The sequence below is a fragment of the Clavelina lepadiformis genome, chromosome 1 (assembly GCF_947623445.1).
Source record: "Clavelina lepadiformis chromosome 1, kaClaLepa1.1, whole genome shotgun sequence".
Taxonomy (NCBI): Eukaryota; Metazoa; Chordata; class Ascidiacea; order Aplousobranchia; family Clavelinidae; genus Clavelina; species Clavelina lepadiformis.
The window spans coordinates 22,629,567-22,654,669 of NC_135240.1; the positions used below are offsets into that span (position 1 = coordinate 22,629,567).

General features: G+C 37.2%; 3 protein-coding genes across 5 annotated transcripts; 1 reads left to right on the forward strand and 2 right to left on the reverse strand.

Annotated features, from left to right (window-relative positions):
- Positions 1–406: 406 nt before the first annotated feature.
- On the forward strand, positions 407–5,742 carry LOC143460372 (bile acid receptor-like). 3 transcript variants are annotated; one of them, XM_076957875.1, is made up of 9 exons: positions 407–1,361; positions 1,511–1,650; positions 1,805–1,905; positions 2,363–2,535; positions 2,833–2,934; positions 3,073–3,166; positions 4,366–4,503; positions 4,679–4,792; positions 5,046–5,221. In XM_076957875.1, exons 1-9 carry the CDS (start codon positions 561–563, stop codon positions 5,078–5,080), a joined length of 1,698 nt encoding a protein of 565 aa, XP_076813990.1. In that variant the 5' UTR covers positions 407–560; the 3' UTR covers positions 5,081–5,221. The 3 variants fall into 3 exon arrangements, with proteins under 3 accessions (XP_076813990.1, XP_076813982.1, XP_076813973.1); XM_076957867.1 differs by having other exon boundaries at positions 408–1,361; positions 1,514–1,650; positions 5,059–5,742; XM_076957858.1 differs by having other exon boundaries at positions 409–1,361; positions 5,059–5,742.
- Positions 5,743–7,667: 1,925 nt separating this feature from the next.
- On the reverse strand, positions 7,668–20,244 carry LOC143458815 (EF-hand calcium-binding domain-containing protein 6-like). Its single transcript, XM_076955692.1, has 33 exons — positions 19,604–20,244; positions 18,982–19,116; positions 18,607–18,761; positions 18,286–18,438; positions 17,917–18,118; positions 17,647–17,818; positions 17,168–17,301; positions 16,884–17,032; positions 16,645–16,793; positions 16,335–16,446; positions 16,148–16,267; positions 15,842–15,978; positions 15,423–15,576; positions 15,139–15,254; positions 14,753–14,920; positions 14,460–14,631; positions 14,221–14,361; positions 14,026–14,133; positions 13,842–13,944; positions 13,636–13,768; positions 13,376–13,543; positions 13,140–13,273; positions 12,868–13,021; positions 12,630–12,765; positions 12,246–12,470; positions 11,862–12,071; positions 11,508–11,735; positions 9,977–10,111; positions 9,673–9,759; positions 9,312–9,510; positions 8,991–9,178; positions 8,663–8,812; positions 7,668–8,544 (listed from the first exon to the last, which is right to left on the reverse strand). The coding sequence occupies exons 2-33, from the start codon at positions 19,088–19,090 to the stop codon at positions 8,422–8,424; spliced, it is 4,824 nt and encodes a 1,607-aa protein (XP_076811807.1). The 5' UTR covers positions 19,091–19,116; positions 19,604–20,244; the 3' UTR covers positions 7,668–8,421.
- A 477-nt stretch (positions 20,245–20,721) lies between these two features.
- Positions 20,722–24,673, reverse strand: LOC143458823 (octanoyl-[acyl-carrier-protein]:protein N-octanoyltransferase LIPT2, mitochondrial-like). Its single transcript, XM_076955703.1, has 6 exons — positions 24,513–24,673; positions 23,894–23,996; positions 23,594–23,677; positions 22,595–22,721; positions 22,252–22,322; positions 20,722–22,035 (listed from the first exon to the last, which is right to left on the reverse strand). The coding sequence occupies exons 1-6, from the start codon at positions 24,579–24,581 to the stop codon at positions 21,713–21,715; spliced, it is 777 nt and encodes a 258-aa protein (XP_076811818.1). The 5' UTR covers positions 24,582–24,673; the 3' UTR covers positions 20,722–21,712.
- Positions 24,674–25,103: the final 430 nt, after the last annotated feature.

Consider the following 25,103-nt stretch of genomic DNA (forward strand, 5'->3'; position numbering starts at 1 on the left):
TAGACCTAGCAGTTTTTGCAATAGGCAGTTGAAGTCGTGTGCAAGTAAATCTCTTGACATGACACGGAAGCAGCGTTTCAGAACCAACAGCACAGTTCTAGTTCTACTGTTGCAATGTTTTTGGTTCATTTGAGGCAAATGCCATGTGTTTTTCGGAAAAAACTCAAAAGTGGTTTTACCATTTCATGGAAAGCGAAACAGATAGATCAATATTTCCTAGAAATCGCATAATGCCCACAAGGGTTGTCATAGTATTTGCTTGTGGCATCGATCAAGTGAGCCTTGTGCTGCCGTGTAGCTTTGGTTTTCTGCGTTGTTTTACCATAAATGTATTCACATATTTTTCAGATCAGTTTGCCCTCTGGCATTTTAAAGGTCTATATAGCCGTATGAGCGTTAAGTTCGCGATGTAGTTGTCTAGTGGTATTTAATCGCTTTGTTTGCTTCGTTTTAAAGATTTAGGTTATACGTAACACAGCAGGTTGCTGAAAATGGCTCCAGGCATGCTTACCTAACATATTGTGAATGCTTGGAGAACTATTTGAACTGACGTCAATAGTATGCAGTCATCCCAGCAAAAGGAAGAACAAATTAATTGCTCAGACTCCTTTAATTTTTTGTCAATTCCAAATTATTGCAGTGGAGGAAACAGCTGGTTTCAGCCTAACCCAAACTGTCCTAATCACAAGCAAGGTGTGCCGTTCAGTGCAGCCTACGGTAATCCGAATTCAGAAGGTGATGTTTCATGCGCCAATTGCTTCATGCATTCCACAATAATGCAATCAATGGCTATGTCGTGCCAGCATCTGCACGCGTGTTCCAACTGCGCAAGTTGCTATTCACACAACAACCATTCTCCGTCCCTGTCTTCGTCGGCAGGAATGTCTCCGCCCTTATTTCCTAATGGAAGTCCGTTGTCATCCGGATCTTCTCCACCACTTTTTGCACCCGTAAGTCCGCCGGAATCGTCGAACTGTTCATCCAACAGCTGTGCTATGGACGTAAATCTTGCAACTGCCCCTTTCCGGAATGAGATAAAGATCTTTGCAGGAGAACAACCTTCGGTTTCTGGAAACGATCAACAAGCAAACTCCAGTCATCAAGTTTATCCCCAGTGTCAGGTTTCGAATTCACTTCCTTCATTTACGGTGGGAGGACAACGATCCTCATTTACTGGACAAAACCGATTTTCTCCTGCGCACAAACCTGTTACGTCATTGCCAACAGAACAACCAAGGTTGAAGGAAACCTATCAGGAAAGTTCTAAGTCTCAGCGCTTGGTTTCTAGTGAGAGTTTCAGCAGCGATGTAACGGAGGTGAACAAGCCAACAGAGATAAAGCAAGAACACACCACTATTATTGTAAGTTTTGTTAAGATCCAAAGAGCTTTTCCTTGATTATTTTGAAATCTTTTACATGTACGATTTTTATAAAACGACTTGATGTTATTAACAACTTTGCAGTTTTTATTTACAAAGAAATAGCATAATTTTGCGTTTGCATTTTGCAGCAGAATCGAAAACGTGGCGCGAATGACGTATGTGAAGTTTGTGGCGACCGCGCATCAGGTTATCATTATAATGCATTGACGTGCGAAGGTTGTAAAGGTTTTTTCAGGCGGTCAATCAACAAGAAGGAACCCCCTTACAAGTAAGTTTCGAGGTTAGGTTTGTTTTCTACTTCTCTGAAATGTTGACGCAATTGTGATTAGGCAATTTTCACTATAATGCTTTCGCAAGCTTGATCAAATGATTTCCTCAAGCACTTTTGTTCAGTCGTTTAAACTTGACTTTTCTCAATACAGATGCAAATACGGGGGCGCATGTGAAATGGACACCTACACCAGACGAAAGTGTCCCGACTGTAGACTGAGGAAATGCAAGGCAGTCGGCATGCTCGAAGAATGTGAGTCTATTTTTGAAAACTTTTTTATCGCAATATCAAAACAGGTAAACTTTTTCGAGTACCGCTTAATGGTTGTTTTGAAACTCGTCGTGGTGTTTTCCTCTCTTTGCCCGTTCTCCCACTCACAACTTGGGCGCATAACACATAGCTGCTCTTGTGACTAATGGTATGGCAAAGTTACGCTTATTCCAATCGCATTTGGAATTGCCCTACATCTGGTGATCTCTATTAGTGGCCTGTTTGTACCAGTTCTATATCATACGATACGATACGTCATCTACGTAGAAATACATTTGGCTGACTCAGTGTCGGAATTAGGTTAACGATTGTTGTTATAACCATGTGACACATCCAAAGGCGCCCAGTTTGAATAAGGCGGCATTGTAAGTTTGTATTTTATTGCCCTGTTAATTGTAAATCGCCCTGTCAATCGAATTTGCCCATTTGACTATTATAGGTCTCCTGACTGAGATCCAGTGCCAGTCGAAGAGACGAAGCCGGAAGACAAAAAGAACCGCAGCCAACGAAAAACAAACCACTAGCAAGGACACAAGCTCATCTGCGTCTCAATCGCCATCATCGTCGCAGCCATCGCCAGTGGACAATAAATCATATGAGTCTACAAAACAGGTATTCGACTCTAATCCTTGAACGTCAAAACTCGTTTGTTTTGATGTTGTAAGCCAGGCTATAGACACTCCTCTAAAAAGGCACGTAATAAGAACAATTTTTTTTAAAAGAACTGATAATTTCTTTAAAGTCTGCCTTAATCTAGTTTGCGTTTAGTTAAGACCACCTTTGACATAGTTTGTAGGAGAATATGAGCTTGGAAATTCCCGGTCATTTTTGCCATAAATGATTCACAATTCTGCGTTACTTTAGATTTGACTCACTCATGCTAACCTCACATCTGACACGTATATTAAGGTACCACCTGTCGAAGCCAACCCTGAGCAGGACAGACTTGTGCGATACGTTGGAAACGCATTTCACCATTACCGGTCGAGTCCTGAGGTCGTAAAACGATGGGTAAGACTTACTCATGATATATACACCGTGTTATTCCTTTGTGCCATAATTGCAACGACCTGCATAGCTGCAACCACGTACTTCGTGGCAATGGCTGTACGGTGCGAATCAGATTTTCATTGTGTTTCGTTTGTGAAGGAAATGTACCTGGAGAAAACGCAAAAGACCAACCTGTGTGAGATTGCGACCGCTCACGTGCGAGTTTTGGTGGAATACACGAAACAATTACCAGGTAAAAAGGAAAAGTAAACATCGCTAAGTACCGAAGTATGAGACTTGGAGATTTATTCAGCAATAATAGTGTTTGACAACATGACACGTCTTTCTGTGAAAGATCGACGATTGCCCATTTTGTTAGCTCGGAAATGATTTGTTTGATAAAGCATTTGAGCTTATGATTGTTATCCATTGGGTTCCCTCAACGATGCAAGACAGTAGCTATATCTGGGCCTTTACAACGCTGAAAAATCAGCAAATTCATACCGATATCTGCATACCAACTCGTTAAAATGTTTTATGACTAATGTTGAGTCACGTGACCGGGTTTTCTATTGTCTTCGATGTTTGCCAAAAATCGCGTGGTGGTAACGACGTTATTTGCTGGTATCTTCCACGCCTATACACATCCATTCATTGGTAACCTTACTCACGCGAGCACCCACGGGCGAAATATCCAGAACAAATAGGTAATCCTGAGAAACATATCCTTATTTTACAGTTTGTAATACAAGCTTCACTCTTGCGCAATATCGTCCGTGCTCTTCTTTCCGTTGGTCGCTCTTGCGGGTATAATCATTTAACAATCTTGATAATTCTTTGGGGCGGGCCAGATAACTATGTACTTATAATGTGGTATTAACGTCTGTGCAAATATATGCATTTTTTATTTGGTACGCAATCTTAAAACTTGGCTGAGCGTATAATAACTTAGTTGTCAAAAATCCCCTCCGTTTTTCACTGTTTTTTTTAAAAGTCACTTGTGAGTTGTTGACGACAGAATTTCAAATTTCTGAAAACTCTTTTTTTCGATGTTTACCGCATTTTATTGAATCATTGGTTACGCAATTGGTTGACTTAATAATCTTCCGTCGCCGAAATGCTCGCTTGACGATGTCAAAAAGACTCGACATTATTGATTTCTCGATTAAAATAGCTCCTGGAAGCAGATTTTTGACTTTGTGGTTTACTGATACGAGCATATATGGCTGCAATAACAAAAACGTATTATAAAATGGTATATATGAGGTTATGGTGTTTGTTTACTGTCTTTTACATACAGGTATTTTGTGTGAATAAAAGAAAAGCTGTAAAACCGATAAAATTCTGCCATGGCCTTCTGTTCTATTCTACGCACCAAACGTCTTACGTTTTCCACGTAATAACAACGAAAATAAATAGTATTTAAATCTAATCCTGTTTCATAAATTACAGGATTTACTAGACTTGGTCCTGAAGATCAGATAGCTCTTCTCAAAGGAAGTGTTGTCGAGATAATGCTGCTTAGAAATGCATGCGGCTATAACTTCAAAAACAGTCAAATCGACATTTCCCTCTTTGTCAAAGATACAGGTAAATTAAAACTTATTTCCCCAAACAAATTACCCTAATCAGTGTTTAATGGTCGTCTAAAATGAAATGTGTCGGAAAAAGATTAAAAATAACGCAGTGATTATAAAGCTATTATACTTTCAAACGTGAATGAAAGCATTTGTGCATTGAATTGTTGCTTTTTCCACCGACTAAGGTCTTCATGAAGCGAAGGTCCGAGGGTTACTCAGCTTTTTTGCCGGAATTAAACACCTGGCTTTGGATGAGAGAGAATACGGCTTACTTGCTGCGATCATTCTCTTCGATTCAGGTAAACCGTGACCCTGTCCTTTAAACGCCTTATAGAACCGTAATTAAAGTTAAAAACTAAATTAATATTGTTAGAGTATGTCGGATATTACTTGACAATTTGTAATTATAGCGATGCGTTTTTATGTTATAGTGGAATGTTTCGCCGTCTCCGATACCAGTTTAGTACTTCGCATTTTGTATAACATTGAAATGATTATATAGTAATAGTCGTATGCAGTACACCAAACATACCGTTCCGTGTTATATTTTAGAATTAACTTTCAGATTACCCCCATACGCAAGATAAGGCGCGCATAGATCGCTACAGGGAGACCTACATCTCGGCGCTCTCATACTACAGCGTGAAGAGGGATCCGCGTCGGACACAGATCGTCGCGAAAATCCTCAACCTCATCACCAAACTCCGGACTCTGTACCACACTTACGCCAGGATGGTGTCGAATCTTAAGGAAAAGGAACAATTTTCACCGCTCCTCTGTGAAATATGGGATCTGTCTTGAGAATTCGTCCAAGAGGAGGACTTACAAAGATGCGATTTTGGGCGGTCTGTGAGATTTCAAACGGAGGTCACTCTTTCATAACTCTGCTTTTATGACCCTTACGGTAAATACACAGAACGCTTTATAACAAAATCAGTTTTTGCGGTATTCATTTTACCACAGGTTGGCACGTAGCGAATGTAGCCTAAGTATATTGCCATTTGGTTAAAAAATGCCGGCTACGACTGCTGAACGTATTTATTTCCTGTAATAAGTTCAGTTTTTACACATTTGTCGTTGTAACGTCGTGTTAAAGTTTTGATACGTTTGTAAAAGCTGCCGGTACAATACTGGTGGAAATGCCAAAGTGTTTATCATTTAGCCTTGTTTCTTGTAACATATTGCAGTTCATTGTTTTCATTATCACTGTGCAACAGCGAAATAAATTTTATGGTACACCGTCATATAACCGACATGCGTAAGTTTTACGAACACATAAGACTGTTGGATGCAGCCTACATTTCCTAAGGCGTTTGAATTGAAGAACAGAGAATTCGGACAGTTCGCAATGCAAATCTGCATATTATCTGACGTGAGTTGCTTTGCGGTTCCTCGCCTACGTATTTGCTTGAATGACGAGATTCAACTGTCTCATTACAGTTTTGTACACGGTGCCTTTCTCATGACAACTTAAACTGTGTTTTGTTATCTGTAACATAAATTACTGTCAGCAAGAACAGATGCGGTGAAAAAACGTGTAGAAAACGGTTTCCTACATACATAGCTTTTACGTCATTACCGCTGGTAGAAGCATTGACATGTAGTTATAACTGTTTTTACTTTTGTTTAATATAAACTCTTCTTTTACGTAAGCATGAAGCAAAATGACGTCATGTCATGAATACAGAATAACGTCTGTTTAGAGAATACCGGAAGCCTTATTAATAGAGCGTATAATGACGTTTTTAAGTCTACAAATCTATAGTTTATATGTTAGCAAGGTGGCTTAAGAGAGTAGCCTATCTGGAGAAAATCAATGGAAATGTAAAAAATGTTAAGTCCACATTATTATTTTATTTAATTTGGTTAAAAGAAAACAGTTTGGGCTCCGAAACAACTTTAGTGTTGTTTCTTTTGTGCTATTTAGGTCATGGTTTCATCTTCTATGGTAGTCTAAACCAGGGCTTCCCAAACTGGGGGTCGCGACCCCGCAAGGGGTCGCGTAACGAACTTCAGGGGTCGCAGAGCGTATACCAATTTTACACGAAGTACAAAATACAATCAAAACAAAATATACTTCCAGCCTAATAAACATAGAAACCGCCTTGAGACCAGCATTAACAGATATTGAGCCACGGCTGGACTTGCTTTGTAGCAGAAAGCAGTCGGACCAATCACACTGAATAAATGTGTGTGCTTTTTTGTTTGCAGTAGCCTACATATGTGTAAAGTAGTAAGTAAGCTTTGAGTACTGGTGGCTTGAATTCAGTCTTTGCATCTCAATAAATGTCACTAATGACTAATGTATATTTCGCACTGCTTATCAATTTAAACGTGAAGGGTCGCGGAAAACTTCAGAAGTTTGAAAGGGGTCGCGAGGAAAAAAGTTTGGGAAGCCCTGGTCTAAACGATAATAATTTTTAAATAAATACTGTATTGTCATCTTTTGTTGCCTATACCACTACACTTATAGAAACTAAACGTGTGCTATTATTATTCATTGTTTGCTGTTATTATTATATTATTAATTTTTGTGCATTGCAAATCGTATGGAAAAAATAGACTAAAGTTGTAAAAAGTAAAATAGTTAACGTTAAAAAGATTTTCTTTGCAACTTCGAAATTGTGGCTGAAACTTCTCTAACAGTATATCAAAATAAACCATTTATAGTTTAAATTTTAAAATGAACCATTGGCCTATAGAGCTGGGGTTAGTGCGATAAAGCTTTCGTGGGCAAACAATTTAATTGAATCCAACAGGTAAAAAATAAAACGATAAACACAAATTATATTTATCGTTGAAACGTCTTGTAACATATAGAGATGTAACACTCCGAAAAAGCATGATATCAATCCACCTTCTTTTATACGATTTTCATAAAAAGCTGAACCCCTCAAAACTTTTTATCGTTATTTTTTGGTTTGTGTGAAAAATTAAAACATTCGGGATAACTTTTTATTTTAAATAAAGGTTTAAATTATGCTATGCTGGCCTTGTAGTCAATAGCCATGTCATAGTGTACTGTATAACATCTGTATACAACCGTTCTGCCAGCAACGAACACCACTAGCGGCGAGAAAATCGCGAAAAAATTTCATTTTGATAACACACGGGCCGAGCAGAAATTAAATTTTTGCAGCTATAGGTCTTGCAGGACATGTTTGGAAACACAAAAGAAGAAACAGCTTTCTTTATTAAAAAGAGATTGGCGTTCGAAAAATTAGCCTAATTGCTAGAAGTTTACTCGGCCTATAATCAATAAATAATAATCAATAGAAAATTTTCATTACATTCATTTCATTTAGTGCGGTTTTTGGTAATTCATTCCGTTTCTAAGCTAACCGCTCATAAAGAAATATTTACAAGTCTTTAGCGGCACACAGTGGTCGATACATAAGCCTAAAGGCGTTCTAAACGGTATAACAACTTACTAATATTACAGTACAGTAATAGCAGTGGGGAAACGCGCCGCCATCATTATGCATGTTTAATAACTAACACTTGAAAATAAACAAAATGGAATAATCTAAGGTAATAAGATATGGGTTGAATGTAGATTATAGGATTGCATGGCGTCGATTAACAATTATTCGAAATTAAAATGAGAACTTATTTCGGGTACGAAAGTCATTGGATAAATCACACAAGCAAACTTTACACAACGAGCGTTACTTCAGTGAGATAGATAACAAGATCATTTCCTTATAGTAAAGCAATTTTCCCTATGGCGCAAGGTAAATTATGTAATCGTCATTGGTAGCAAAAGACTGAAGCAAAAAATATGAAGATCATGTAATTTTCACAAACGTACAAAAGAAGTCGTTGGAAAAATTTCAAGAAAATTATCTAAATTGAAATCACAACCAAGAGCATTTGACTCGAAGCAGATCTAGTTTGTTCCATATGACGTCATCAGTTGATGACATCATCACTGAAGAAATGCGCGAATAAAATCGTTGTACGGTAAGCGCCCGCTCATTTTGGGGTCATAGAAGGACAGCAGGTGAAAAAAGTCGTCCTCGGACATGTTAATTGAAAATTGACGTAAGACCTAAAACGAAAAAGAGAAATCTTTCGAACAGTAATTATATATTCCAAAAACTTGCCTGCAAGTTTCAAGCTGCTTTTTGAAGAAGTTGGTACAAAAAGCACAACGTAAAAACATTTACTTGTCGGAAGGAAGCCGGCGAAACAAAACCTTCTGCGCGAGTATCCATTATTCTAAAGGTTCTCCTCATCTCTTTCCAACAGAGGAGGATCCTTTCTCTCAACCTCACCATCGCTTCAACGAAGCTGGCGTTCTCCTTGCCGGTATCAATCTACAGTTGAGGAAATAATTTTCCAGTTGTAAGCAAGAAAGCACGTGGTGGAAAGAAAGATACATTCAATAGATTAATTAGAGTGGGAAATAAAGCAAGTTTATGCCTAATACTGTATATGTAAAACAGAAATACAAGAATACACTGCCTTTTCAGCCAATTCTTTCAAAGAATTTACCGGCAGTCTCGCAGTATGAATTTTGCGTCTTTTCAACAATCCCTCATCGTGCGGTTTTAAAGTGAGGATAAAATGCCGAAGGAATTCGCGATATGAAAATTTTCCCTCCTTTTCACCCATGTTGTACTTCAGCATGAGTTGTCTCGCTTCTTCTATGGACAGCATCACGCCGAAGTGATCCAAGAGACCTTATGAAGTTTGCAGTAAAAGTTAGCAATGCTTTCAGTTATGTATACACATATATATTATTTCATAATAAAACGCAACTCCACATCCAGGCCCCCACGGCATGACAAAGGGTTAGCTATAAGTGGCACGTACCGACAAATTCATCTGGTAAAACCGTTCCGGTGCCGTCTGAATCAAGTTTTCTGCACTCCCGCTGGATGTCTTGCCAATGCTTGTAGACCAAAGTCTTTATTTTGGATTCAGCGCTCTCGGCATTCACCAATGGCGTTGAGGAACGAATAGAACCAACAGCAGATGCCAGACGAACCGATAACATGGAGTCAGAAGTGCCCTTAACAGTTTCAATGTTTTAAACAAAACCAAAGGAAAATATTTTTGGGAAACTAGGCTACATGAAACGGAACACAAAAGGGATCCCATAGGCTACAAAACTGTAGTTGGCTGAGTTTTGCACTACGCCTATAAAACAAATCATAGCTAAGTTGTTATTTACCAATCTGCTTGGCGGTCGGGGAGGTAAAGCATTTTCATTAACTTCCGTTGGTAATCGTGGAATACTCCCATTTGTTAAATCTTTTTCCTGTCGGCATAACTTTTGTTACCAAAACATCCAATTTTAAAACACAAATTTTTCAGTGGTCAGCATTGCGCACGTAACCTTTTATTTGCCAGCAATGATGTTACTATAGGCTAATGAATAGGCAAAAACTTTGAAAATTTAAAGTTTCCTTATGCGTATACGCAATTTTCTTGTAAATGAGAAAGCAGTTAGTTCTGAGGCCGGCGGCTACAGGTACCTCTGTTGCTTTCGCATCATGCTTTGAAAGTTCCTTTGTTTCGTTTTGGTCCTGGTCACCATACTTCTTCAAGAACTCCCGGTATTCTATGTTGTTAAACTCATTGACAGACTGTCTGGCCCAGACTCTGTCAAACTAAGAGAAAAACCGTGAAAGACTAAAGCTAATATCATCTATATAAAGATTATACAGCCAATATGAGACATATCAAGAAAAGATAGCTGTAAAACACCAAGATTCCTCCACAACTTCTCCATGAAAACCGAGATCACTTACATCCAACTGTTCACTTTCTAGCCTTCTGATGATTGCCTTGCCACTGGGGCACATGCGAGTTACATTGTATCGAGTTATGTTATCAGTAAAGCCATAATCCATCTCGCCGAGTAGAGCTATTTCTTCCAAGCAATTAAGTCATTTTAGAAATAGTGTCTACTTCTGTGGGGAAATCGCATGTCTTTCAAAAATGGTTTCATCAAAATTTTTACGCATGAAAAGGTTTGTTTTTATGGCTGATAATAAAATATTAAGCTTTTACAGAGCTGTTTGCTTAACGTTTAGCGGGCTCAAGTAAGATCAAGTCGCTAAATTAGCAAAGATATATAACCAAACTTATAAATAAAGCCATAAAATCCAATACACTAAATACCTAACAGGTATTGCTGCTGACACTATATACATTTCTACCCTAAAACGATAAGTGAGGCCTAAATAATCGATTTCGGGGTTATATGTTTTCGATAGAACAATCACTAAAATCACAAACGCTCGTGACATTTTGTATGTTGTCTATGACAACGTGGAATAAATCTTATCAAAAGACCTATCGACAGTTGTGACACAATCGGCTTCAAGCAAGAACCAAGCGTAAAAATAACTTTCGCTACCCAAGACGATAACTCTTCACCGAGTTTGTTTGTTCAACAAATAAACCTTTGAACGACAACTGGGGCTCATGTCGAAAAAGAATTTCCACGTATTATGTTGCGAAATTTCTCACTTTCCCTAATCTCTTACAGCACCAACGTCTGGTTTTGGGTTTGATTAAAAAGTCGAGTGATTTCATGAGGACCTTGAGAAGCTTTTGAGGTCTTTTGAATGTCAAGCGGACCCGCTCCAGAAAGTTTATATAAAATCTAAGCTCTATTCAAGCCCAGAAAATTCCGATTTTCGAGTACCTTTCAAAAAGGAAGTTACTTTTAGCAATCTTACAACTGTAGCACTTATAAATGTAAAGAATTTCAAGATATCAACTTCAAAATTTATGCATGCCTGTAAGTTGTACCGTGTATGTTTCAATAATTATAATTGAAACAAATATACCAAAAAAACATATTAATTAGACGTAAATCAGTTAAACAAACAAGGTGCTTATAGACAAAACCTTTTCGATGTTTTTAGCTGCTGTTGCTCAACAAGTTTTAATATCATATTGCAAGACACGTTTCTTATCTAGATTTATGTATATTACGTAAAGATCAAGCAAAATCAACATAATTCTAATAATAATACTTCTTATTTCTTCACAAACCTGATCATCAGTTAGTCGCATCACGTGTTCATTTAAAATATCCCGAAAATCATCCTTGGATACGACGTATATCTTGGCGTAGTCGATGTCGTCAAATGCTCTCGATAAAGCGTAATAGCGCCCACTAACGACCTCTCGCATTCTGTCTTCCACATCATCTAGAGAGAGCTCTTGCGGGGTTTGAGGCGGGGCAATTTTACCGACATAATCCGTCCATTCTTTGAGCCTCTGAAAAATAAACGTTAACCTTTAAAAACGTGTTTACATTCAACTTATAGAAAGTGAGCAAACGAGGTTTTAAAACTAAAAAAAGAAAATGGCGAGGGATGGAAAGACAAAGAACATCGCTCCTACCACATCTTTGATCTGAGAAAAGTCCTGCAAGAATACGATCCAGTTGATCATCTTCGAGGAATTGGTGAGTGATCCGCCACTGATGCGACATTTGCCCAGTACTCCCTTGAATTGTTTGTCAGTTAAACGGAAACAGAAGTTATCGAGCAAACGACGAAAGTCTGCTATCTTGATCAAACCGGTTTGAGCCCGATCAAAAGCTCTAAACGCCTGTATAAGAATATGATCATTTAAATGTCTTAAAACAACTGAAAAACACAAAAGAAAGTATGTTTATATATGTTGCCAAAATGATAAAGAATTAGGGTATTCAAAATGTGGCTACATCTTGCACACCATTTTTGCGCATTATTTTTTTATAAGTTCTTGAACGTGTTTACTTACTGCATTAATACTGTCGTAATTGACAGTAACTTTATCCTTCAATTTGGCCAACGCTCTGTCCAGTGGTAAATGATGATAGTATTGCCACGTAACCTGGTCCTTCTTGACGGCCATCGGTCTGGCAAATTTCGACGCCCTACCGTCATCGATCGCTCGAAGAAAATCAAAATAAGACAGACGAGATTTTGTTGTGGGAAGCCCAAGACGTTTCAGCAGGGCTACGAACTAAAACAGCATACAGTAAACTTTCAAACGCATAAATAAAATGAAGAAAAGAAGACTTGAAACAAAGTCATAAAGTCATCTGAAATTGTCCTGAAAACGTCAGAAGCGATAGTGTAAAGGCTGCAGTTTCTTGTTTTATTTAATTGATTAACTCCTTACTTGATCTTCATCGAGGAAGTAATTCAACTGAAGCAAGACCCTTTGAAGATCAGCAAGAGTGATGTAGCCGTCCTTGTTCTTATCCATCTGCCGAAAGGCTTTGTCGAAGTCGGAGTAATATTCTCGGAATCTGTCCCTGTAAAAAGTTTACAGCGAATATGGTACTTCCGTATAGGAAATTCAGGACGTTATAAAGAGCCAAAAGTGTACATAATAACAACACTGCTGTCGTACATACTTCAATTCTCGCTCCACAGTCTCTGCTGTTAAATGTTGCGAGTATTTTATCTGATTAAAAGCAATCTCTTCGTGCTTGGCCTGCTGAAAGTCGTGATGATTTAAAACGTTCTGATAATTTTCATCAACCATCTTTCTGCTTGTTCCTTGCAAGCCTGCATGCCAAAAAACATTTGCGATAACTCATACTCAATTGGATATCGAATATCGATTAAGATTGGTATCCTATAGTACAGAGTACTAAAATTTACTCTAAAGATGTCAGGCATTTACCAAGATTGTCTCCTGCAGCAAAATTTACTCCCAATTTTCTTAGAAAGTCCTGATGTGTGATGTATCCCTTGCCTTCTTCATCATATCTGTTCCACAGCTTCTGAAACTGGGCATTGGACATAGGTAGAATAAACCTGGATACAAAAATTGATGGAGGTTTATATCATTTTCAACAAGGTGAAGTTTGACTATTAGTTTTGGCCCAATTCTCGTGGCTTTGAACTTTCCTAACTCACCTGTATAATATCGAGCGTAGTTCTTTCTTCTTGATAATCCCATTTCCATCGGCGTCAAAGTTTTGGAAAGCTTTTGCTAGATCCGACCAAGCTTGCTCTGCTTTCATGCAAAGACATTCATGGACCTTGTCTGCAGCAAGCTCGGCGGAAGAACGTGTTTTGTTAAACCTGCGGCAGAAACGTTATTGCAAAAAATCATATCTATTAACTATTACCATAATTAAACGTCCACTATCAGTTTTTTAGTAATCAGCATCAACCTGTGTTCAGAATTGAGCCAGGGGTGACCCTCTTCCTTGTCCACGACTTCGAACTTGCGTAGAAAGTCGTGGTACGAGAGACTTGACTTGCGCGTCAGCCCAAGCATAGTGAGAAGCTGTTGGAAAGTCTGGTCTGCAAAATGTATGTGATGCGTTCATGGCTAACGTCGTTGGCAAAAATTGACAAATTACCACCGATAACTTACCTGTGATTATAAACATAAAACTGTCCAGTAGTCTTCTGAATTCTTCCATCGTTAAAACACCGTCATGGTCATCGTCCACTTTATAAAACGCTGACCGTACGCTCTGTTAGAGACAGTTAGCAATGTTTAGTCTTGTAAGACGTTTACTGTTATACATTGCAAACTAGTTCCAAGCAGGATTTACACCAAAGTTTTGTCTCATTCTCTCGATAATCTGGTGGTAGCATTCCTGGGCATTCATGTATTTGACGTTGGTTGGATTCACCGTGTGATTTCCGGCTCTTTCAAGTTCCTAAAAGAAGTTTAACAATACATGTTAAAGTGTTTTTAAAGGCAACCATTTCCGAAGAATCAACAGTTTAGAGAATTCAAAACCGACCTGGCCCATTCCATGCGTTCTTAAATCCTGGAAACTTGCAATAAAATCTGAGTAATCTAATCCTTTTCCATTAAACGGGAGGATTTTAATCAGCTCTAAGAACTGTGTTTCTTCCATGATAAAACCCATGTCCTCCAGCATCTAACAAGTAGTATATTATCACGTGCACTCAAAGCATTACATGCTTTCATTGTGATAATTTGCAATCGCTTATTTTTATTTCTATTTTCCCGACTAACCAGTTTTAGGTCTTTCTTGGTGACTCGTCCTTTCCCAGATTTTGAATATCGGAGGAAAGTCTTTCTGATGGCGGTGTCATGCTGGGCCATCCGCTGCTTCAACTTGATGATCACTTCGGGTGCGGAGAATATGCGGGTGTGATGCAAATCCACTTTTTCTATCTCTCCGATCCTGAAGCAAGGCAAAATAACAACCTTTTATTTTGATGTCCTAGTCTGTAGAAGATGAAGGGATAAAGAGCGAAGTAGCGATAATATCGCAAATAAATAAATAAAGTTTGTCAGCTTCCAACCGATCCATTTGATCCGAGACTCTTCTTGTTTCTCTTTCGTTACTTTCATCATGGATTCTAGTGCTCGTCCCTTCCAGATCACCAGGTTGGACGTCGATGCCAAGATTGTTGAGGAATTGCGCCAACATGATTCGGTCTTTGCCTTTTTGCTCGCATACATTCCACATTCTATCAAATATGCATCGTATATAAAACACGCAGAATGAATCAATGAAAAAAGTTGTAACATGATAGAGTACAGTGAAGTATTTTCATATCATAAAACAATTAGCAATTTTGTTTAAATTTTAGTAATATATAATGACGACACGTTATGTCTACCTGTATTGCGATTATAAAATTGCTGGCAGTAGTTGGGTATATTGACTGTCTTGAAGCTAACTTACTTGTTGAAATGGTTGTCCGAAACTGGAAGTGCGTATCGGTCAATTAGACGGCGAAGGTGGGTTTTTGACACAGATCCGTCTTCAACTTTATCCAAAGCAGCAAATTCACTCGCAACCTAACAGAAGCACAAACACATGTTCGAACATGCGGCATAATTATACCCTTCCAACAGATAACCCTGCCGGAACCTAAATACGTTCGAATACTTGATACAAAGTACTTAATAAATTACTCTAAACGTAGTTACTATAAGATATGCATGGAGAATATGCAACTGACATACCAGCTTATAGTTTTCAGAGAGTTTTTCTCGCAAGATTTCCTCCACAGTTTCCCAAGCCATTATAGCGGGAGGTTGATTTTCATTAAACTTGTGGTCGGAGAAAAGCCATTTGTGCGCTGACACGGATTCTTTCGGCTCAAACAACTTCAAAAAACTGCCGTAAAACAGCAAAAATAGGTTATAACAGTTGATTAAATATTGATAAATGAATAAGCGTTTATTGCCAAAACATTATTACTGCGTTGTAATAACTCGTTTGTTTTAGTTTATTGACGTGCGTATAGAGTACGGGCAATCAAGCATATCGAGAACATTTATTTTATTTACTTATTTATATATTTATTTTATTTTATTTTATTTACATTTAATTATTTATTTTAACATTCATCGAGCCGATCACCAAAACAACTATCTCTTACTTGTGGTAATGTATGAGTCCAGTGTGTTGAGGATCCAACTCTATCATCAGATCCTTGAAGTTATCGTCGGTGAGTTTTAGCGCAAAAGTTTCAACAATTCGCCTCAAATCTCTGCGAGTAATAACCCCTTTCCGGTTCTGCATAAAGTATTAAGCAATAAAGCTCAATAAAATATACTTTTAGGCTTTATCAGGTGTAAAAACTGCACGCGTCTTATAGGAAATACAAAAAGTTATTTTCATAGTTTATTCACAAACAGGTTTTTCAAAATAAACCACATCCATGTATCATTTTAAAAACTTTTACCTCATCGAATGCAAGAAAAGCTTGCTTTAAAGTAGAGTAATTGTTAAGCACATGTTTTTTCAGCTTTTTAAGTATTTCCGGAGTTGTAGCATCACCTAAACTGTGGCGAATTGGATTAACCTGTAAAAAATTGTGACCAAAGTTACATTTGAAAAAGGCATTTTTAAAATGAAAGTAAAAATCAAACCTTGTGATTTTGTCCAATGGGTAAAGTTTGTCCATTTCCACTAGATTGTGGATCCTGAAACTTTCCCAAAAATTGCTCCCAGGAAACTTTACCGGTACCACGGACTTCATATCTAAATAACAACGCCACAGTTCACCACGCAATTGCTTTGATGATGGCATAAACATACTATATTAATGAATACAACCAACTAACTGTCGTGCCACGCGGCTTACGCAATGTACAGCACGGCAGTTACAATGCGAAGTTATGATGCAATGTGATATTCTGCCGAAAATGCAGTTTCAAAGCTTCAATGTTAATCATTTACTTGTACATGAGTTGATGAAATATTTCGTCGGTAGTAGGCAGTACAAAGTTATCGATTACAGCTTTTAAATCTTCGATTGTGATGAAACCGTCACCAGAGAAATCAAATGACATCATCGCCCTTTGTATGTTTTCGTAATTAACCTGCATCTGCAACAATTGCAATGAAAATTATTTAACACAGTTGCCAACGTTAAGGGCATACATCGAATTTAATATATATCCGTCTGTGTACATTACTTTTTTTCGAAACTCTTTTTCAATCGCCGTGAATGACATTTCTTGAGTTCGTCTGCTTCTTCGCTTGTTTCTGTCCTTGTTTCGGTTTAACACAAGATCAGTCACATCTTTTTCTCGTTCAAGGCGCTTCTTCTTTGCATCCCAGGGGGCTTCAAAACAAAAGAAAGCAAAGTTATGCATATATGGTAGGATTATGGATTCGTAAGTACAACTTAAATAGAATTCAGTAAAGCTTGTCGTACGTTGTGATGTGGCAAAATAAAACAGTCGTACTTGACACATACCGTCATTTCCTCCTGAATCCTGGCTAACGTTTAAAAGTTGTCGTTCACCGGTAGCAGCATTGACTCCCAGTCTTCTGAGAAACTCTCTGTAATCGATTGCTCCAATATGGTGAAAGTCGTAGCGAGACCACAGTCTGCGTTTATCAAGGAAAAACGTCGACAAACAAAATTTCAGATAAAAGCATATATATGGAAAAACCCTATGAATAGCGGCACACTCTTGCTCTACTACTACTTACAAACTTAACACACATACTTTAGAAGTCGATCAATAAATAACCTATGTTGTGAAATTTAAAGGTTGGTTTCGGCCTTTCCGATAGTTAAAAGTTTACTCTTGTCCCGTTTTAGCTCTTAAAATACACAATTTGTTCAACGTGCAACTTCTATTAATCAATAAACATTAATAAAACAAAGCAGGGAAGGCGTACAAGTCAGGATATACTTGAGCTAGTCAAAATAGTATGCTATATACCCACTTGTCAAACTGAGAGTCTGACAGCTTCAAACAATAAGTTTCAATCACTCTTCGCAGCTCATGACGTTGCACTTGGCCGTCACGGTTGTAATCAAATAAACGAAGTCCTCTGACGACATTTTTAAGATTATCTGCTATTTTGTGTTGAAGATGACGTTCTATTGTATCAATACCTAAAAATGCAAGTATAACCACCTAACTTTATAAGTTATTTCTTTTAATGACTCGTACTATGTATATTACGCGTTTGTTTCCAAATGCAGCAACTTACTTTGTTCTTGGGAAGTTTTGCTGACAGCAAATTTTTGTGGCTTTATTTTGCTTTCTATCAATCTACCGGCATGATCACGTTCATTACCGCTTAGTACTACAGCTGATTTCGAAATAGTAACTACGGGAGGAGATAATGGATTCCCGGAAAATTTCTCCAAAAATTTTTTGTATGAAATAGTTCCATTTGGATTAACATGGACCTAAAGAAGATAGATTTGAACACCTCTTGTTACTGAAGTGAAACAAAAACTTTAAGTTGGTAAACAAACTTACACGAGATTTAAAACCGGACAAAATTTAAAGGTTAACTAACAAAATTGCCACCAATATTACAGGTGGTTTCCATTAGCTTTGTATTGGCTCATACCTTTGCCAAAAAATGGTTAAATTGATCAGTGGTTAACGGCAAACAGTAGTTTTCTAACACACGCCGAAATTCTCCTTTTGTCACGTTTGTACAACGCTCCGCGTCGTAAACGTGGAAGGCTTGTCTTATCGCATCCGCTTGTTCATTTACTTTCTAAAAAGATGTTAAATTTTTTAGTAAGAAACCGATTAAATATGGTCACTTTCTAATGTTGTGCGACCATTCAAACCCGGCAATTAACACCTTCTGAGCCATCTAACCCGAGAATTCGGGGTTTCAATTGTCGTTATTTCCTTTTTAACTTTATAATGTTGCACTAACCTGTTTTATTACACTTTCTACTTCGAGTGCCGTTAGCTTGGGTTTCGCCAGCAGCATCGCAGCACTTTTGCTTCCAGATGAAGAGACGTGACTGGGAGGCTGAAATGATCGCGATGGGGGCATGGAGCTGCTGCGTAAACTCCGAACGTTTCGACCTGAGCACGACACGTAGAACTATTTACAAAAGTCGTAAATAACAACTTACGAAGAGAAAATATACTCTACGTCAATTAGGCTACTTCAGAAAAATGTGCGGAACTTAACTAAAGTAATGAGATACTGTGCATGCCTGCAGTAAGTTCTAAGCTAGTACAATTTAAAAAAGATACCGGTATATTTTAACACGAACTTGAGGACTATGGGCAGCAAAAATACCTGTATTTAAAGCAGGTCGAGGTGAGAACACAATACCCCTGGAAGATGGTCTCAGGAGCGCCGGTTCTCTTGACGGCTCTCCTCGGCTTAAAACTTGCGCGCTTGCCATGTCAGACGATGCACTTGAAAGCGGAACTTGAAAGGAGAAAAATGAAATGGCAACGGGTGAATAAAGCCGAGATGAGCAGTCCGAATTACTTCGGTCGACCGGAATCGGAGGTAAGATGTTAGCAGTGAGCGGTAATTAAGTTTAGATACAGAAATATCAAAGGGCAAAATTCTTTTCTGCAAGTTACATGCAAACTTTAAAAAGATTAGGCTCAATTTATAGTTGATAAAAACTAACGTCAGTTAACGAATGCTCTTCTACTTTTTGTTAAAACTGCTGATATACCAAGAAAAGTGAACGCTTCAAACTATCGCTATCTGTTTGTTTACAGTTGCAGCATGAAAACCAAGGTCCATAACAACTAAACTGGTTAGCAGTAACGAGACTATGATTTAGCTGATAAAGTTTAGGTTCATCATTATAACTTTAAAATGTTTTTGAGGTAGGTACAAATTTCTGCCTTTTCATTTCAATAAATAGATATAACTAAAGTGTCTATTAAGAAATCCTTACCAATGCTGCCATATCTTCTCAAACTGTTAAAGTCTCTTGCTAACAAGCTTCATCTACAAACACGTTTTCTATTCTCTCAGGAAATTAATTAATGATTTTCTAAAGTCTTTGTTTGATCATAATGGAGTGTGTGAACTAATAAACACCAAAACAACACTAAACTACAGCATGCTGTTTTAGAGGTTTCTGCATTACACTGCTTAAAAGCATTCCTGTGTAACTAAAACTTACGTATCTTAACGCCTCTTTCATGTTTAATACTTAATCGATTAGTGTAACTGCTGTGGACCTTTTTCATTCCAGTGATGTTTTTCGTGACTTTTTTCGACCTCTACGTGATCTCAAACAAACAAACAAACAATTCGCATCTTACAAAATATTATCCTTCCATACCTTCTAGTACTGAATGGGTACTCAATTCCACAATCACACCGACCCTTTGTAGCAACAAATCGTTCATAAGAGAGAGATACACGATTCGAGTGAGATACCCACGCGCCCGAGTTGTCACAGGCAACGGCTGTCACGCTCTATCAACAGAGCGAGCGATTACGACAAAAATTTCTCTCGTTCTTGGGCTCGCCTTCAGAAATATTATAATCAAACCTCATGACGCAGCGTAAGAGTATTTGAATTATATGGTTGAGGACAACACTTTAATGCTTTGATATTGATTTCCTATCTTTGTTTCCATTCATATCACCCATTAAATGAAGTTTATCTATTTATCAGCAAATCAGTGTTATCGGTTAAAGCAGTTATAATCACCAAAATGAGACAAATCGTTATTTACCACAAACTGCATTGTATGTCCATTTTCTTTAATAATAAAAGTGATTAAAAAGTAAACCCAATGGGACTCGGTAGTCGGTAACTTTAAGTTGGCTTAACTGTTAAGAAACGCAAAATATTCGCAGAATCTAGCAGACAAATAGAACTTTGAGATTACCGACACAATTGAGATTGCCTGAGGCGGGTTCTTTGCAAAATTGTTTGTTCTGTACGATGATCGGCATCTATTTCAAAAGCTCTAATAGTTTTTGACCCAAATCGACACGAACAATGTAACAAGGGTTAAATGGAAAGTGTTTACACTGCAAACAAAACACAAAGGTAGATCGGTTTTCACCAATTTTTAATGATCAATCAACACTTTTCGTATAATGGTAACAATAGTTATACCAAACTCTTCCAGGAAGATAATCTCGTATCTGACTTATAATTAAGGCACGGGGCATTAGCATTACTGTTGGGCGCGATATCATTAAAAATGTATCAAAATCCTTAGGCCTACTCTTCTACAAAGCAGCAAATCATCCTCAACAAGCAAAAATTTTTCTCCAGCCTAGTCGCAGACATACGTAGTAACGAGCAAAATAATACTTAATGTTAACACTCAATCAAGAACAAGACGTTAAAATATTATTACATTGTGTATGACGCCGCATAATCGCACAAGTACTTTCAAGTGGCGCAAATAACAAAAATATGAACTACAAAGACGTCTACTATTGTCGAATCTTTCAAGAAGTGCGGGTCGAATGCGTTGGTGACCATTCTGGGAAAGAATTAAAGTTTGCAATTTCGAACGAGAAAGTTGCATTATCTTGCTACATCCGGCGTATGTTGCTCACATACGCAGGTTGAACAAACCAACCAGAGAAACTTATACCTCTGAGAAACTCAGAATTTACTTCGCGTACAACGAAATTTGTTTAACTCCAGAATCAATTATGCTCCACAACCAAATGGAGCATTTAAAGTTTCCATTTGTCTTTGTTTCGATGTTTGCATTTTAACTATTTTTTATGTTTGTTATCGTGTGTTCAAAAATTGTCAAACATATCAATTTAACTTCATTTTCTTGCTTGACGTTAGCTTCAACTTTCGGCTAATTTCAGTAGAACAAACCAATATTGTGATAACTTAAAGTAGAGCCATAAATAGTATGTTTCGATTAAAAACTCAAATGAATAAGCTTAGCATCAAATACAACAGGTATAATAAAACAAACGTTTTACAGAAAACCTTTCAAGACCATTCGCCTTTTTACGACAATCAAAGAAAAGCTTGCTGACTAAATAGTACAAACCAACCCGCAGTTATCTCTCACATATCTTCATAAGATTCTTGTCTAGACAATAGCTTCGACCTTGGTTTATTATGGCTAACTTCCTCGTACATATCGGCCAACGAAAATGCTTCCGGGAGATGACGCAATGGAGTCATATCGCAATTGAAACATCTTGAAAATTCGTCCAAGAACAAAGGAAGAACTTCTTTAACTGTTACTGGTTTCTGGAGAATCTCAGTAAAAGATGTGACTCCTTTTCCGTGAATTCCACAAGCCACAATGTGAGAAAACCACTTCATGTCTGTATTGCAGTTAAGAGCCAGGCCATGTGAGGTTATTCGCCCTTGGCAGTTAATTCCTGGAATGTGACGGCATGTGAAAACTTAGGCAACAATCATTTATTCAACCAATGAAAACATAATACTCACAGGAATGCTATCAAAAAGTTAATCTATTGGCAATAAAGCAAATATTACTTCTCAAAACCAAGACCAAACTGTGAAAAACAGAAAAGACATGGGAAAGGAGTGGACAATTGTCTTAAAGAACTAGAGAGGCTTAAACAATTACTCACCCATTGCACAAAGTTTATTGTTTCCAACCCATACTCCAGTGTGAGGTGATCTTTCTGCTTGAATACCATACCTTAAAGAATTAACTGTAGGTTTTAAGTATGAAAAAATTCTGAATCAGTTAGTAAAATGCTTAAACACAAAAATATATTTCGCCAGAGAGAGCCTGTTTCAATAAAATAATCCAATAAGTATTAATACACATGATAAAATCACAGATGATATTGTTGGATAAGGCATACAAGTATTTTTTGAATGCAATGCGTTTTATATGCTTAAAACATAAATGCAAAAACGCTTTAAAAGTCATGGAATTAGCTACGTGCTATTAGCTATTTTATTTACCTTCCACTCAGGTTTATTATAACTTCTTCAAGAGTTTCTACATACTTTCGGACTCCAAAATCAACAATCTTCAAATTAAAAATTGGATATGCAACCAACTGACCAGGCCCATGAAATGTTATTAAACCTAAAATAACACACTTTTAATTTCTGTTTATTATTTATTTTCTACATAACACTAGCGAAGTCATAGCAAGTGTTTCACTGATGATCCTTCATTGCTAAAACCTCAGTTAGTAAACGCTTGTGTGTACATTGTGCAATAGATCTATTTTTGATTTGTAGTTTTTAGTTTTTTGTGGCCAGAATTTAAAGCTGTTCATCTGAACACTGAATAAGAGCAAGCATTGTTAATGCCTTGCCCAAGAGAATTAAAATGGCAGTGCAATGCCATCGAGTTGTGGACCTAGGTCACATAACTGTGAGTCCAACACTTGATTCGCTACACTACCAAACCAAAGACGATTTTAATGGTGTTAACAACCTTTAGTCAATAACTATCTAATAAAGTGGTGAATGGTTGTGATGATACAGGGGAAGTTTATTTACTTAAAATTGAAGTATATCATGATCTGACTTTTATACAATATAAATTTTTAATATAGGAGACTCAAGAGTTTTGGATGGGACCAGTGCACCACAGGTCAATTACTTCTGGATTAAAATATTGACTAAGCTATTATTATTCATCACAATCACAATGCAAACAATTTTTTAGAGTATACTAGCAGTTAGCATTGATGCGGTGACATGTCTACACTTTGCTTGTCGATAGAATAAACAGTTTTTGAATAATTACGAGATAACGAATGTTGCATGAGCCTTCGGGTAGTCGAAATACTATGAGTTAATTAAAGTTTAAATTAATGAGCTTGCACAAGGTTTTTCATGTGTTTTAATAGACCTTTTGCTGGGACCAGTTCAGTTACTTCGAGTTATCTGAATATTTGACTTAAGCAAATTAGAGTAAAATAGCTTTTCTTTGCAATATGCAATTACCTCCTCTCTTGGTTCGCACAAAGTCAGCACCAAGTGAAAGAAGATGATTTTCTTCCTGCTTGCTGTACACAGATGATCGTATTCCTAATAAAATATAATTTTATATATTAGCTAACGGTAGGCAGCATTTAATGACGGTGAACAAAATTAACATTTCTTTGAAAAAATACATCAAAAAAAAAATATTAATCACTGACATTTACACAAAACAATTTTTTAAGCTATCGCAACTTTATCATAACATTCTATGAACCAATAAAACAACCATAAAAACACTGTTATAAGCTCAAATGCACCTACCGACTGTATATACAGGATAATGCTGCAGCAACAACAATATGGGATTACAGTTATTGAGATGGCTTGTCTGCCATTGTACAAGAGTTTCTTGCAGTTTTAATGCCTGTTTGAAAAAAGGAAAACATTTACCGAGACTTGAATAACAGAACTGTTGGGATTATGCAGTGCATACTGTTTGGAATGCGTGTGTCTTGCCGCAATTTATAGTCTTTCTTTATTGCACTGATTAGTACCGCACTACATAAGAAAGTCAATGAGCGCCATTCAAACATTCTACAAGTTATGGTCCACTTTTTATATTGTAATCTTCACATTTTACAGTGCTCCCTGAATTTACCCAATGCTTTGACCTTGTATGTTGATGTTCTTGGGTATATGTATACTTGTATTATCAATCAAAAATACAACAAGAATTACATAAAGTATGCTTCATTCAAATGCGAGCATTACTTGAAAGAGTACTTTCAATGCAGACAGGTTTTTGTCAAAAACTGTCACACCTTTTAGTCTGGTAAATAACTGGTTTTAAAAACCATCATATTGCTACACTTAACAAGATTAAGTTTTATGAAAAAAAAATTTATTACTAAAAATTGGAAAAAAATCAATACTTTCATACCTTTAAATACTTGATTTTGCCCAGGTAAAAGCATTGAAAAAGCGGTGAAGTTCCTTTGATGACATGCATATAACTTTATTGATTTGATTATTATTGATAGATTGGTTTATGTAAAAAATTTCACTAACAAAAATTTATTGAAATATATGTAAAATATAGGGCGACAATAGAGATAAGCTTACACAGATTATAATTATTTCAAGTTTAATTGCTGATAAAGAGGCAATGGCAGGCAAAGAATGCAATTGATCTGGTATGGTATCGGAGTATCAGTCTATAAAAATTGTATGATATCATAATCTTTATCCTGTCACTGAAGTAACCTTAAGAGCGTTACTAAAAAGAATTTACCCTTCAGAGCGACTATTTCACCGTAAGTAGGTCATCAAGCCCGTAGTTAAAGATAGGCGATCAGGTATGGAGAATGGGTAGGTAATCTGTCGATTTAGGTCAAGCTATTTAGGGTTTAATTGAAGTTAGGTGTACCTGAGAAGAACGATTTAGGTTACTATGTTGTAACCTTAAACTTAGGTTAACAAGAAATCCTGAAAAGCTTTTAACGTACGATTTTTCCCAGTTTAACGATTGCGT

What these genes read in the sequence shown, in the direction of transcription:
- LOC143460372 (XM_076957858.1), top strand. Translation starts at nt 561, where the DNA reads ATGCAGTCATCCCAGCAAAAGGAAGAACAAATTAATTGCTCAGACTCC. An exon ending in AGTCGGCATGCTCGAAGAAT is followed by an intron (nt 1,906 to 2,362) that starts GTGAGTCTATTT and finishes TGACTATTATAG; the next exon opens with GTCTCCTGACTGAGATCCAG. An exon ending in ATACACGAAACAATTACCAG is followed by an intron (nt 3,167 to 4,365) that starts GTAAAAAGGAAA and finishes CATAAATTACAG; the next exon opens with GATTTACTAGACTTGGTCCT.
- LOC143458815 (XM_076955692.1), bottom strand. Translation starts at nt 19,090, where the DNA reads ATGGCAAGCGCGCAAGTTTTAAGCCGAGGAGAGCCGTCAAGAGAACCG. An exon ending in ACTTCCTCGATGAAGATCAA is followed by an intron (nt 12,471 to 12,629) that starts GTAAGGAGTTAA and finishes ATGCTGTTTTAG; the next exon opens with TTCGTAGCCCTGCTGAAACG. An exon ending in TTTCTCAGATCAAAGATGTG is followed by an intron (nt 11,736 to 11,861) that starts GTAGGAGCGATG and finishes TTTATTTTTCAG; the next exon opens with AGGCTCAAAGAATGGACGGA.
- LOC143458823 (XM_076955703.1), bottom strand. Translation starts at nt 24,581, where the DNA reads ATGCATGTCATCAAAGGAACTTCACCGCTTTTTCAATGCTTTTACCTG. An exon ending in TTATCCTGTATATACAGTCG is followed by an intron (nt 23,678 to 23,893) that starts GTAGGTGCATTT and finishes ATATTTTATTAG; the next exon opens with GAATACGATCATCTGTGTAC. An exon ending in ATAATAAACCTGAGTGGAAG is followed by an intron (nt 22,323 to 22,594) that starts GTAAATAAAATA and finishes TAATTCTTTAAG; the next exon opens with GTATGGTATTCAAGCAGAAA.